Raw genomic sequence first — 15,517 nt, 5'->3', positions numbered from 1 at the left:
TGATAGCATTTTCCAACCTATTTTAACTATTTATGTCTTCTCTTATCTATAAAGGCATAAGAACCAAGCCTATTTTTCCTTGTGTCATAATACTGAGGCGGCATTTGGTAATCATTTACTGAATGGAGTTCAAACTCTCTAGTACAGATTAATACCTGGGCACTTGGCATCTATGTTCAAGCATAAACCATGTCCTGCTATACATAGTGTTTTAATTCTGAAAGGATTTACTCTGATGTTTAATTATCTTGACCATTAAGACACTGTTTCTGAAATGCAACAAAATGCTCAAGTCTTAAATTAAGTCTATGACCTAATTTTTCTTTTTGCCCAATAACACTATCCACCGAAAAGGTATGAGCAGTGGGTTGTAGGAAGTCTACATGGTTTGTGAGCTTTGGCGTTTTCTCAGAAGCCACCACTCTCCATGTGGCTCCTATGAAAGGAGTCTCATATTCTAAGTTGACGATACCCAATGCCCAGCAAGAGTAAAATATGGTTTTCTAGCTTTGGTGATTGATCCTATAATCACCAAATATATCTATTTAATATCCGTTGCTCTTAAATCATGTCCCCCACAACTGAATTTAAATCATTTCATTGGAATGATTCATACGTGAATACATTCATGAAACAAAGAACAAAAGTCTCTATCATGTAAAACCTATCCCTTATTTCTACCATTAGAATTAAATTAGACGGTTAACCAATTAGGAACTATGTTTTCATCCCTTTTGAATTCCATGCAAGTAGGTGTGGAATTTGTTTCACTTAACTTTTGATATACAAAGCGATTAACAAAAAATCCTGATGCTTACCCCAACTACATACTGAACTGACAAAAAGCTATAAAAAAATCACTTTTAAGATTTTATGATAATTCCAAAAGTCAATAAATTTCCTTACTTGAGCTGAGTATCTCTGGGACAGAACTGTAGTCGGTCAAAATCTTTAAAAGATAAAAAAAAAGAAACATTACTCCTAACTTGTACCGAAAGAATCATTTTCAAAGTCACTCTAACAGGGCTATGTTGGCAATTACTTACCAAGTCCACACTCTCCTATTGCTACAACTTTCCCCTTATTGTTTTCAGCAAGATGTAACAACTCCGTTAAGTAAAGATCAGGGTCATTCTTTTCAAACTCATCACATCTTGTAGGATGACATCCAACTGTACTGAAAAACATATCTAGCACAAAATAATGTCTAAGGATTATTTCCAAAATATTTTTCATATTATATTTAACATATACAAATGATAGAACATCAAATAATTTCAACTGGTTAACTTTTAATGATAGCCATAAACCATTCAAACTACCAGAATTGCAAGAAGTTAATCATATAGAAGTTTTGGACTACCTTACAAAGCAGGACATGAATATGAAAATTGCCTTAACAGATTGGTAAAAAGAATTAATTCACCTCTTTCCAAAGCCTGGTATATACTCAGCCTTGCAGAATGGAAATTGAAACAATTTCTTACAGAATGAAATGTCCTAACTATATCTTTATATTCACTATTCATGTGACCATCTTGTTTCACAGAGTTAACATGACAATTAAAATTTAAACACCCTTAAAAAGGATGACTTAAAGAGGTGGAAGGGAGGGTTTGTTTTTCTGATAAAAAATAAAGCTCACTTATCTGGAGAGTACGTCTTAATAACTGTAATTGCATGAAACTCCAATGTGAAGTCAAAAAGGTTTCTGAGTGTTTGCACCTGAACCCACGTGAGAGGTGGGGAGCCTTTCTCAGCCTCTCCTGCAGGTGTTTACATATAAGAGGGGGCAGAGGTTTTAAAGCAGTGAGGACACAGGTTCATGAAGGGGAGTAAGGAGGGCTGACAATGGAGATTCAAGAACTTTTAAAAACAGATTTCTCTGGGGATAAAAAGTATGGGAGATTCAAGAACTTTTATTTTTTTATTTTTTTTTTTGTAAAATTTTTTTTTAATGTTTTATTTATTTCTAGGAGAGAGAGAGACAGCGTGAGCAGGGGAGGGTCAGAGAGGGAGTCACAGACTGAAACAGGCTCCAGGCTCTGAGCTGGCAGTCAGCACAGAGCCCGACGCTGGGCTCGAACCCACAAACCGCGAGATCATGACCTAAGCGAAAGTCGGACGCTTAACCGACTAAGCCACCCAGGCGCCCCTCAAGAACTTTTAAAAACAGATTTCTCTAGGGATAAAAAGTATGGAAGACAATATTCTTACACACCTCAAAGGCATCTGGGAAGATGATATGTTAATCATTAAGGAAAAGTGTCAGTGGATCTGAAGTATGCATTTTAGAAAGATTGCTACAAAAAATAGCTTTTTTAAAAAAGATTTTTTTGTTTATTTGAGAGAGAGAGAGAGAGCGAGTGTAAGTGTGAGTGGGCAAGCAGGGAAGGGGCAGAGAGAAAGGGAGAGAGAGATTCCCAAGCAGGCTCCACACCATCAGCATGGAGCACGACATGGGCCTCAAACCCACAAACTGTGTGATCATGATCTGCATTGAAACCAAGAGTAGGGCATTTAACCTGAGCCCCCCAAGAGCCCCCCAAAATTGCTTTATTTAATAAGTAAATCAGTATTTTGAAAAATAACACGGAAAGCCTAATTCTTCAAAGTCTAGCACATGAAGCATGACAAAACACAAAACCAAAACAAGGTTAGATAAAATGAAATCCAGGTAAAGGAGATGTTTTGTGTAAATAGGATTCCCTTTGGAGCCAATTCCAAACCTTTATAGATTTCAAATAAATGCAAAATGTATGAACATAAAGTGAGCATCTGAGGGATTATATATTATTACTTGCATTCCTGGGGCCTTACACAGTGGTCTGCATAAATACATATTTAAATAAATGATCCTTCACAGTTTTAAGTTTAAAAAAAGCAAAATAAAGAGCAGCTCCCATCTTGAACACATAACAGCATACACATAAAAATCCTGTATCAGGAATATCTGAGACTACATTATATACCTGGTGAACTTAACTCTCATTAGCTGAAATCTTAAAATAATCCTTAAGTATGATGAGAGGGTTTAACGAAACATCTGGCATACCAGGGTCAGAACTCTTTCATCTTAACCACACCCCATTGCAATCAATGTGTTTTGCTATTGTCTTCACAGTCATGATCCATTGTATGGTACCTGAGACAGTTCTTAGACAGATTTCTTCAAAATAACTTAATTCATATGGAGGGGGCGGGTAAAAGTAAGAGGAGAATACCATTTGTCTGTGCCAAATGCAGTGCCTCTTTACTGTCCTGCAGATTTCCACCTGTGATCATAAACTGCAAGAGAAAGAAAACAGGCACGCTCTAACAGAGTAGCAACAAGCTTCCTAGACCCGCCTCCCTGCTGCCTTTTTCCAGAGTGCTTTTCTCTCTTAGACTGTCACACACTTACCTGCCTTTAACATTTGGCTGAAAGGTCACCTCCTGTGTAAGTGGTCCCTGACCACCCCCGTCCACACATACAAGCATATGTCCAACACAGAGCGTGTCACTCCTTCCTATTAAGGTGTATTCCGTGTCTGTTTTTCATGGATTGACAGAGGACAGAGATCACATTATGAAAGCCTGAATAACTAAATCTTCTGAATTTAGAATTCTGAAGATTCTAACTAAGAGATTCAATAGTGTTTATTAATTCCACAGTTCTCCAGTGAGGTCCCGCAACACCAGGGGGTAGGTGAGGTCAGAACTATTTTCAAAATAATACCAAAGATGCTGTTTGCCTTTTTCACTCTCAGTCACAAGTGTGCAGGGACTATTGTAGAGGCCACAGAGTGTGTAAGGTCACAACAGACTGCCTGCAAAAACACATATCCAAGTTTAGCAGTCTTCCATTAAGAGCTAGACATGAAAGAGAGATGTTAAAAAAAAAAAAAAAAAAGGTAAAACAATTCCATTCATGTCACTCCATTTTTGGGGGTTTGGAAAATATGTTCCTTATGTAATATATTGGTTTATATATATATTGGTTGTTAATAGATATTTTGAATTTTTCTCAGTTTTAATATCTAACACAATATATATTTACAGATAAAACCCACATAAACAAAAGTTCTTTGGGGTCTTCAATGTGAATGGGTTCTGAGACCAAAAGATTAACAATCACTGGGTTAATGTATATTGCATTCTTTGTAAGGAAATGTATGGCTCTTAGAAGAGCACATTTCTAAAGGGATGGCCCTTGTGGTCCACCAGGACTCAGAACAGTGTTTTTACTAGTGTATTAAATGGAAAATGTCACCAAAGAGCCGATGTGTTGATGGTGACCACTGAGGCAGTGCTGATAGTGTACATCCTTCTAGAGCAGTGATTTAAGCATACCAATGTATATTTCTCTAAGCATCTCACTTCAAGTGCCTCCCTGAGCTAAAATGAAGAATTCACTCTGGGTACATGCCTAAAGAGAAAACAACAAAACACAGGAGAAAAAGCAAATGATAAAGAAACATTTTTTAAAGCAGCTTTAACTTCTAATATAACAAACATTGAGTATCTTACTAAGGGATCACATAGGCATAATGAAATCTTCAACTGCTTTTGTTAATATATTAACAAAAATACTGGGAAAATTTTACTGTTTACTAACATTACCTAATTCTTTAATGCAAGACAAGGTGCCCATATTAATATTGCGATTACATAAAATAGTTGCTAATTCTACCTTTTATCTATAACTTTCCCAAATAGATTTAAAAAAAAAAAAAAAAAAGCAAGGACAAGACTAGAGGACATAATTTCCTTTCCCGGTTCACAATGATGACATTAGGCTGACGGTGGCTTCTGCCACAAACTTAACAAAATAAAGGGTGTTCATTTCATGCAGGTCCAATACCAGGTGCTTTGCATTCCTGTTTTAGTTCACCCTCACAATTTTCAATTAGGCATTATTATCATTGTCAACGAGGAGTTACAGACAAGGAAATGGACATCTGTGAAGAATGGAGCCGGGGCTGGAAGCCAGCTGTGCCATGAGATCACTGTGCTTTTAATCACAACGTAACAGCAAGGCACGAAGTCAGATTTCAATTAGGAACCATGTCTAAGTAAATTCCATTTCTGTCCTTCTTACATCTGTGTGTGTGTGCATGTGTTTACAAATGTTAAGACTGAACTACTCATGGCTGACATGCAGAAATTCAGGAGCCTGGTATTCAGAGTTTGCAGAAAACCACTTTATAAAGGGAACTGCCAAGCACTGAATGACCTCATCATGAGAAAGGGATCCTGTAACCTTTATCCTTTCTTATTAATTGTGAAAGGGAACTATACCATTCAGAGCTGGGACTGGAAACTCATGAATCAGCAGTGTCACCTTTTGTTTTATTTTTTTTCCAGTTTCAGTGGATACTTTTATGATTGAGTGAATAGATCACCAACTTTGTCTCCCTATCTACCCACAATTAGAATTTCATCTTATTTCCATGCTGAGCAGTGAAGCAATGACAAAGCTAATCAGAATAAGCTACTTCAAAAAGAGAAGCTAACACAGCTCATTTTCTTTTAACAGGCAAAATATAAATATATGCAATCTAGAATGCACAACGGTTTAGTCACTAAGAAATTCAAATAAGATCTTGAAGAATGTAGGCAAATCCAGGGTGCAGTAAAGAAGAGCTAAGATGCTGTGCAACTGTTTAAGGGTTCCTGGCACTACCATTAGCTGAATCTTGACATGGGGGAAGATTTTAGCTAATGCCAAGTGGAGATGCAACAGGTGCTAAGCTGACTTAGGGGCTGTGCACAGGAACCAAAAGACAGGAAAAGTACTAAACAATGCTGAGAGCATCCACCCCAGGAAGGATTTTTACCTTCCAGGAGCTCTAAACTGGCACCACCCCCAGTGCTCACACGGTTGACTTTATCCTCTGTCTTCCATTTGGCACGGCAAGTGGCAGTGTCTCCGCCACCTATGATGGTGATGCAGCCCCTGGAAGTGGCTTTCACCACCTCATCCATGAGGGCTTTGGTTCCTTGAGCAAAAGCTTCCCATTCAAATACACCCACAGGTCCATTCCACACAATCTGCTTAGCCCGAGCGACTGCCTCAGCATACTTCTTGCTGCTCTCAGGACCACAATCCAAGCCCATCCAGCCAGCAGGTATGCCAGAGGCCACAGTGCCTTGCCCAGTCTTGGCATTCTCAAACTTTTCAGCAGTGACAAAGTCAACAAGCAAGGCAATTTTCACACCATTCTTCTCAGCTTTGGACATCAGATCTTTGACAATTTTGGCTCCCTCTTCATCAGAGAAGTGCCAATCTCCATGTTGTTGAGCACCTTAAGGAAAGTAAAAGCCATTCCACCCCCAATTGACTTTGTCCAGCACATTACTGATGAGCTGGATCTTGTCTGCAACTTGAGCTCCACCCAGGATGGCCAGAAAAGGTCGCTCTGGGCTCTCCAAGGCCTTGGCAAAGTAGTTCAGCCCCTTCTTCATCAAGAAACCTCCAGCCTTCTATGGCAGACTGACTCCCACCATGGAGCTGTGGGCTTGGTGAGCAGTGCCAAAAGCATCACTGACATAGACATCTCCTAGCTTGGAAAGTGAAGCTTGAAAGGCTTCTATTCTGGCTGGCTCAGCTTTACCCTTATTCCCAGAAACATCTTTTCCCTTCTTCCTCCACATGAAAGCGAAGGTTCTCCAGCAAGATGACAGACCCAACAGCTGGGTGAGACACAAGCTTTCTCCATTTCTGGGCCCACACAGTCCTTTAATAATAAAACACCCTTGCCCAGCAGAGATTTGAGTTCTACAGCAACTGACTTCAAAGAGTACTTGTCAGGCATGGGGACACCATCAGGCCGGCCTAGATGTCTCATAACAATAACTGACTTAGCTCCACTGTCCAAGCAGAATTTGATGCTTGGGATGGCAGCCTTGATGCTCTGGTGGTTTGCTATCTGGTTGTTCTTCATTTATAGGAACATTATATCCACTCTCATGATGACCCGCTTCCCCCTCACGTTCAGCTTGTCCAGAGTCAGCTTATTAGAAAGCGACATCTTGGCAGTTCAATGGCAGCAACGGCAGCAAGGCTGAAGGCTGAAATAGTGGAGAAGAAAGCGGCCAACATACACTCAAGCTGCGTGCAAAATCCAGTGTCACCTTTTAAAACTGAGGTTATTCACCTTAGAAGCCACAGTCATCAAGTGTCCTGACATCCACACTATGGAACTTAACCTGATTTCGTGTGTGTGTGTGTGTGTGTGTGTGTGTGTGTGTGTGTGTGTGTGTTGAGGGGTTGGGTTGGGGAGAATGGGGAGATAGCTTGATATTAAAAAAAAAACTGATTAAAAAGAAGTATCTATTCAAAGAATTTGACACAGAGCTAATATTCATTTGCTTAGAACTCTCTAAAAAGTAGAATTTTCCTGATAATCAAATTAGTACGGTAAAAATTAAAGTGTAAAAACTAAAGGTTGTGATAGGATACACTTTTTAAAAAATGTTTGTTTACTTTGGGGGGAGGAGGGTGAGAGAGAGGAGAGAGAGGGAGAGAGAGGGGCGTGCAGAGACACACAGAAGAGAGAATCCCAAGCAGGTTCTGTGCTGTCAGTGTAGAGCCCGATGCAAGGCTTTAACTCCAGAACCATGAAATCAAGACCTAAGCCAAAAATCAAGAGTTGGACAGTTAACCAACTGAGCCACCCAGGTGCCCCAGGATACATGTCTTTCTGATAATCACTTAATTCTAACAAATGCTAAATTATGTCATAAAATTTTTATTAAGAGTTGCATCTTGAGAGACCTGGTAATTCAGATAGGTTTAAAAATTTTTTTTTCAAAGAGACTTTGCCATTTACATTTCTGATCACATGAAAGAACTATCCAAGCAAGAGGTCTGTATCACTTAAATAGCTGTGAATAGAAAATTTTGATATTTTATGTCATAAATTTGCTAATATTACTTGTTGATAATATATATCCCAAAATGCCAAGTGTGGCATTAGCTCTTCCTCTTCTATTTTATAGTACCTTAACCAAAATTTAATTAAAAAAAACTTAAAAGAGTAACAAAAATGGAATGTTACCTTTTTAACACCAATCTGGACAGCTCTCTCTATTACATCGTGTAAGTCATCTATAAAAAGTAAAATGCCACCTTAAGAAAGGCTAGTAAAAATTTTTTTCACTTAATTATCCCTTCTTGAAAGAAAAATACATAGAAACAATCACATTTACCAAACCAATACCATTTGATGAGTACTTATATAACAATCAGTGATAAAAAAAAAAAAAAAACCTATATAAGGCAAACTAGGTGACTAGTTATCCATTTAGTTTTATTTTATTCTGTTGACCAAAAGGGACAAAAATCAGGAAGTTCAAATGAAAGGTGAATTTGCTCACTACAACTTAAGTCAGTTGCCTTAAAATTGAAACTTGTTGGTGTTGTATTTTTTACATAAAAGTAAAACAATTAGTCATTAAAATTGTTTATTTTTTATTAGGGCTTTTCAGAGTACATCTGTAATGCCTCCCAAAATATGATAAAACATTTCTGTAAATTTCAGTTAACACCATATTATTATAATTCACATTGCCAATGAGGAAGGAGAATTTTTATTTTCCCTGACAGTGTTTTCCTTTTTCCCAAAATTTCTTGTTAAGTAACAATAAGCTTTCTGGGGAGATCAATATTTAGCCAAGCTTTAGAAAGCTAAGCTTTAAGAGGCCTGAGGTAAATGGACAGCAATATTAAACAATTATATAAATCCATGTATTAATTTCATATTTAAGCATCACAGTAAATTTGGTCAGAATTATAATTGCTTCTAGAGTAGCTGTGAAATTTCTCATGGACAAAAAATATCAACTTAGTGAACTTACACTAAGAAAACCAGTTTTGCTAAATATTATAAACCAGAGGGATACTAACAACAATAAAACTTATTTCATAAACACACACATACAAACATACATATAGAGTCACAAAGCATGAAGTCTGTTAAGTGATACAAAGGCAAGAAAATCAATAGAATTATATACTCTAAGATGTAGTACCTAACATTTGATAAACATAAAGCAAAAACATTATCTAAACTTCTAAATGAAGTAGAAAAGGTACTTCTAAATGAACTACAAAGCTAACATTTAACTTTCTTCTTTCAAGTGGCATTTAACATTCTCTGTATGTAGAGAAGCTTTCACTCATTATCACCTAGAACCATAGTAAAATTATCTTGACTTAATCATTGATTGCACTTCACCCAGACCACAAAAACCAAAGTTTCCCGTTTGCATTTACATAATAACAAGTAAGGAAATTTTCTGAGGCAATATTCACAAACGAGTTTACTGGATAAATTCTTTCAAAAACTTGTTGTCGCCATCATTTCCTGCTTACTCACCTTAGCTGACAAAATATGTTTAAATGAACTTGATATGATAAATATAAGCCATTTTACTTTTGGCTAAGATTTCCATCAATCTTTGAGAAAACTACTCTCTCTTCCCACCTATACCGCAGGTATCTGGGATTTAGCAAGACATGGATGGAAAGGGGGGAAAGGGAAGACAGGGAGGGTGGACAGCAGCACATCTGCCCCTTAATCACACTACCTCTGTCACTCAGTTGAAAAGGTTTTCAAAAGACTAGATACTGATGTTCAACTGCATGTTATTTTTAATTATGTGCCCTAATGTTCGGATGCTTAAAAGACCAATTGAACAACTAATGATTGTTTGGCTTTTATGCACATGGTTAAAGTTCTATATTCAAAATCATAATACGCACATGGTTAAAGTTTTATATTCAAAATCATAAACTTCCTCAGAGAAGACCTTTGTAACACTTTGTTATAACAGGTACTTTATAAATGCTCATGGTCATGACTTACCAATATAGCTTATATAAGTTTCAGTTTGTTTATAGTTTTATCCAAGTTACATAATAAATCCTTCAGTATTTCAGTTGTAAAGTGGATCATGCTTTTCATCATCTCCTTGAGGGAGAAAGTTTGTCTTTATCTAAACAAAAGAAACATTTACCTTGATGCTTCTGAACTCCCCTATAAATTCCTCTGAACATAGGATCTGTCAAGTTGATACCAATATCTGTGAAAGTAAAAAAACAAAACAAAAAATTAAAAAATCCCACAATTATTAAGAGCTTCTATTTTAAATTTCTATGTTAAAGGGGAGCCTGGGTGGCTCAGTCAGTTAAACATCCAACTTTGGCTCAGGTCATGATCTCACGGTTCGTGGGTTCCAGCCCCGCGTTGGGCTCTGTGCTGACAGCCAGCTCAGAGCCTGGAGCCTGTTTCAGATTTTGTATCTCCCTCTTTCTCTGACTCCCCTGCTCGCTCGTGCTCTCTTTCTCTGTCTCTCTCAAAAATAAATAAAACATTTAAAAGAAATTTTTATGTTAAATAAAGCTCCCATTACTAAAGATTTCATTCACTCAAAGTCTAAGTGCCAACCACTTGTCTGTTACTGTGCTAGACACCTAGGATCCAAAGAGTAAGATACAAGTCCAGCCCTCAAGAAACTCACTGCAGAATTGGGAAGGCAGACCCATTACAGACAATTAGGAAGTATTCTAAGTAGACACTGGCTCCGTGGGACACAGAAGAGGAACAACTACCCTAGTCCGGTAGGTGGCCTAGAAGTTTCCAGGAAGAAGGGATCCCTGAACTGAATCTTAAGGGATAAGTTAGAGTTTCTCAATAGAAAAAGGGAAATGCAGGCAAGGGGAAGAAGGAACAATGCATTTGGGGTGTGAAACAGTGATTGTAGGGAGCTATAGACTGTTCTGGCTATTGGGAGAGAAATCTAGGGAAGGGAGTAGCCAGAAAAGTCCAGACTCAGCTATGTGACATACATCGGTCTTTAAAATACCACATGCAGTAAGCACAGATGGTTTTTAGGCAGAGTAACAAAACCTGTCTTCTGGATATCTCATTCTGGCATCTTTGCAGAAGGCAGGGTTTGAAGGAGGCATACTGAATCTCCTTATCTCGTTTCGAAACAGGCAAGAGCTCATTTTTACAATGAAGAGAACCTGAGTTGAGGTAATGTAAGTAGAGATGCACAGAGTGGAAGAAATTATTTCTTTTATTGGCCAAATCTATGAAAACCAACTCTGTGTCAAATACTATGTAAGGAATTAGGAGATACAGAAATGAGTAAGACTCAGCACTTGGTCCCTGCCCTCAGGGAATTCAGTCTGTCTGGAAACTAATATAGAATTTGTGATACAGTAGCCTAGACTAAGTAACACAAGGCAAGAATGTTTTTCTTTACTGAGGTATTCCTAGAACCTAGTATAACAGCTGGCACAGAGTAGGAGCTCTATACATGTTTGTAAATAATTATTATGCTCTTGGAAGCACAAAGAAGGGGCAAGTACAGTTTCGGCAAGAAAAGCTTGATCTTCAGAAGCGCTAGATCTTCAACAAAGCTAAAGCTTACAAGCCGATGAACGGAAAGGGTGCTATGCAACACGGATGTGTGCAGGTACACACGGTGTCTGGAAGACTGGAAGAACTTCATTGTGCCTGTAGAGCAGTGGTCCTCAGTGCAGAGCAACTGTGCAGCCTCTCTCTTCTTCTAACCTCCCTCTTTGCACAACATTTAGCAACGTCTGTATTCATTTCTAGTTGTCTCAACTGAGGGAGTGCTATTGGCCTCCAGGCTTGTGGCCACAATGCTGCTAAATATCCTCGGATGATCGGATAACTTCGACAGCAAAGAATTATCTGACCCCCAAAATCAAGTGTCATTCTCGATCAATCCTGCTGTAGAGTGTAAGGGAACCAGGGGAATAACAAGATGTGAAGTCACACTGTGATAGGCATGGGACAATGATAATGCCTTCCTTATTTAAAATACACTCCCTTTAGCTTTCAGAACTAGGACCGTCTCCAAGTTCACAATGGTAAGGGGCAGCTGCCTACCAACAGACCCTTATGTTAGTTCTGCTTACTTTCAACTTCCTCTGAGGATATTCTCACTGATTTCTGCCAACCGGGCCCTCAGTAAGCTGTGCTGCTTCAACATTAAGGCAGACCTTAGAAGATGAATGGGAGTCTGGATAATCCAAGAAATGGTGGGGAGCGTATCCCAGATATTTGAAAACCGCAACAAAAAGGTACAATGCAGAAAGCATCAAAGATATTTCTGCAACAGTATATATGTCAGTAGAGAGTAGGAGATGAAGTTGCACCTGGTACCCTTTAAAAGGACCAAGAACACACAAACACTGAATACTGTAAATAGTTCAGTGGGATGGTTCAGATCACAAGAATTCAGCAACTACTTTTTCCCCAACTAAGGAAAGGAAATTAGATAGGAAAGGGGGCAGACTGAAAAAGGGAAGTCAGGAGAGAGGAGAGGTCTTTCTGCCTAGAATAACTCTTCACAGGGGTGCATCTACAATCACCCACCATGGATGATGGTTAGAGGCACAGATTCAGTCTGTATCTTCTACCCATTTCTCATTTGCACAGATAAGAGATTAGTATTTTTCCCAAACAATCTTTTACTAGAACTCAAAGTTTAAAACAAACAAACAACAAAAAAAGAAAAACAAAGGGAAAAAAGCAAGCAAATTTAACAAGTAAACTTCATGATGCTCATTTTAAAAGCAACCTGAAGGGGCACCTGGGTGGCTCAGTTGGTTAAGCGTCGACTTCGGCTCAGGTCATGATCTCACAGTTCGTGGGTTCGAGCCCCGCATCAGGCTCTGTGCTGGCAGCTAGCTCAGAGCCTGGAGGCTGTTTCAGATTCTGTGTCTCCTTCTTTCTCTGACCCTCCTCTGTTCATGCTGTCTCTCTCTCTCTCAGAAATTAAAAAAAAAAAAAAAGCAACCTGAAGAAAAAAAAAAAAAGGCAGCCTGAGGATTAGCTTGGAGGCTCTGTTTATGAAACCTTTCCATGTCCCTATCTCACCCCTCACTAAATCGTTCTTCAGGGTGTGACCCCAAGGCAGATATGGCTGACACCAATTCCAGGTGGTACCACTACCTCTGAGAGCCTACTTCTTCCAGGTGTGGCTCAGTCCTGGGGGGCGATGGTGGCGGGGGGGGGGGCCCTAAGGCACAGTGTACCTCAAAAATCTGTATTCATGGGGCACCTGGGTGGCTCAGTTGGTTGAGCGTTCTACTTCAGCTCAGGTCATGATCTCATGGTTCGTTGAGTTCGAGACCCACATTGGGCTCTTTGCTGTTAGCATGGAGCCTGCTTCGAATCCTGTTCCCTCTCTCTGTCCCTCCCCTGCCCATGCTTGCTTGCTCTCTCTCAAAAATAAACATTTTTTAAAAATCTGTATTCATATTTGGACCCAGAGGAGCCTTGGCCTTTAGAATATCCTACACTGGCTCAGTCACCCATTTCTTCCCTCTTCTGCAAGAACTCTTTTGTGACTTAAAGCACTTGGCCCTTTTCTTCCTGACAGTTTGCCTGAAGTGTATTCCCTAGCTAGTTGTTAGGGCGGCTTTCTAGCCTTTGAATAGAATGCTTCACCTTATTCAGGTTTGGTGAAGGGGATTTACAACACAGCACCCCAAAATATGTCACTTGGCATATCAGTTACTTTAAGCTGACTGCAGTGGAGAAGCAGTAGATGAGAGCAAGGCTCTCTGCTCTGCCCCCTGCCCCCTAACTAAAGATACCCTCCCCATACCAAGAACAGAAGAACACTGTCATCACTAGACTGGGAGCCAAAGACAAAATGAATCTGTACAAACAAACCCAGATAACCCTCATCATCTTCCCTTAGTTTCCCCATATATTTCCTAGTCATTGTCCCACAATTTACATGATTTAAGCCCTTTTATCTTACCACGTTGCCACTTGTGCTTTGGGGCCTAAAAGCTTCTTTGGGGCTTCATTTTCCTTCTGAAGACTCCCATATACACAAAAAATAAAATGTTTCTGCTTTTCTCCTGTTAATGTCTGATGGCAGTTTAATTCTTAGACCAGCTACAGAACTTAACAGGGGAAGAGGAAGTTTTCCCTCCTCTACAGAGGCAAATATGTTCTTTTTCTGGACTCTGAGTCACTTCTGTTTCCTCTAGGAAGTCCACTCCTCTCTGGGCTGCCAATGGCCCTCTCACTCTCTATCTGCCTACTCACCGCCTACTTACCGGCAGACACGTGCAGAGGGAGTAACAGGTCCATATGGAGGGGTCAAAGAAAAGTTCAAATCGACAGATCACCAAAAAGTGTAAATCTGTGAGCAAGTTCCAAGAAATATAATAAAATGGAGGAACTGCAGTTATGGAAAGAGAATGAGCTCTGGAGTCAGAATTCCCAGGGGTGCCTGGGTGGCTCAGTCGGTTGAGCGTCCGACTCTGGATTTCGGCTCAGGTTAGGATCCTAGAGTCATGAGATTGAGCCCTGATCAGCTCCACTCCACTTGAGCCTTCTTGAAACCCTCTCTCCCTCTGCCCCTTTCCTGCTCATTCTCATTCTTTCTCTAAAATAAAACAAAAAAGAATTCCTGGTGTTATGACTAATAAACTGAATGACTTTTGGCAAATCAGTAGGCCTTTTGAGCCTCAGCTTCCTCACTAGGAGAAGGGGCATAAAATTTCTCCTTCCAGGAATGAAACGTGGCTTAAACTGGAAAGTTAATGTGAAAGCATTCTGCAAATTAAAATCCTTATAAAAATGTACTTAACTATTATCACCGAGCACTGTATACATTCTGTAACATGCCAACAACACATGGAATTTCAGTTAGCTACACTTCCATACTGCCTCAAGTGGTTAACACTCTCAATTCAGTATAATAGCCAGCGAGTCCATCTTTTTGTACCCAACTCATGACATAATTAGGAAAATAAAGCCACTCAAAATCCTACTCATTTAACAACTTGTTCAAAACATCCTCATCCATAATAAGGGACAGTATCTTTTCAATTAAAAAGTTCCTATCACAAGTATAGGTAAACAACTTCTAGCTTGAAATCACCTGAAAAACTAAGAAAGTGAGAGACCGGGTAAGAGCGCAATAGGAAGAAAAAAGACAAGGCAGAAACTGCTACTTCTGACCAGGGGGAAATTGAGGCAGTTCTGTGGTTAGGGGCATGTCATCTTGTACGGATCAGTAATATTTGTTTTCCATTTTTTTTCTTTCATAGTTTATTGTCAAGTTGGTTTCCATATAACACCCAGTGCTCATCCCAGCAAGTGCCCCCCTCCATGCCCATCGCCCCCCTTCTCCTCCCCGCCACCCCCATCTGTCCTCAGTTTGTTCTCAGCATTCAAGAGTCTCTCATGGTTTGCCTCTCTCCCTCTCCCCAACTATTTTCCCCCTTCTTCTCCACCATGGTCCTCTGTAAAGTTTTTCCTGTTCCACTTCTAAGTGAAAACCTATGGTATCTGTCTTTCTCTCCATTATTGTTTTTTATTTTTTAATTTTTTTTTATATTTTTTATTTATTTCTAGGAGAGAGAGAGAGACAGCGTGAGCAGGGGAGGGTCAGAGAGAGAGGGAGACACAGACTCTGAAACAGGCTCCAGGCTCTGAGCTGGCAGTCAGCACAGAGCCTGACGCGGGGC

General features: G+C 39.5%; 1 protein-coding gene and 1 pseudogene across 2 annotated transcripts in view; both read right to left on the bottom strand.

Annotated features, from left to right (window-relative positions):
- Nucleotides 1-15,517, bottom strand: part of TATDN1 (TatD DNase domain containing 1) — a 45,624-nt gene that overhangs the window by 24,361 nt on the left and 5,746 nt on the right. For both annotated transcript variants that reach the window (XM_039232022.1, XM_039232023.1), the window contains exons 2-6: nucleotides 10,003-10,068; nucleotides 8,043-8,092; nucleotides 3,225-3,288; nucleotides 1,047-1,190; nucleotides 907-949 (exon numbers count right to left, since the gene is read on the bottom strand). In XM_039232022.1, coding sequence (XP_039087953.1) covers nucleotides 907-949; nucleotides 1,047-1,190; nucleotides 3,225-3,288; nucleotides 8,043-8,092; nucleotides 10,003-10,068 — 367 coding nt within the window. The remainder of the gene's footprint in view (nucleotides 1-906; nucleotides 950-1,046; nucleotides 1,191-3,224; nucleotides 3,289-8,042; nucleotides 8,093-10,002; nucleotides 10,069-15,517) is intronic.
- On the bottom strand, nucleotides 5,347-10,018 carry LOC120231783 (annotated as a pseudogene).

This window comes from Hyaena hyaena, unplaced genomic scaffold (assembly GCF_003009895.1).
Source record: "Hyaena hyaena isolate Hyena2069 unplaced genomic scaffold, ASM300989v1 scaffold_62, whole genome shotgun sequence".
Taxonomy (NCBI): Eukaryota; Metazoa; Chordata; class Mammalia; order Carnivora; family Hyaenidae; genus Hyaena; species Hyaena hyaena.
This window is presented reverse-complemented; position numbering and strand designations above follow the sequence as displayed.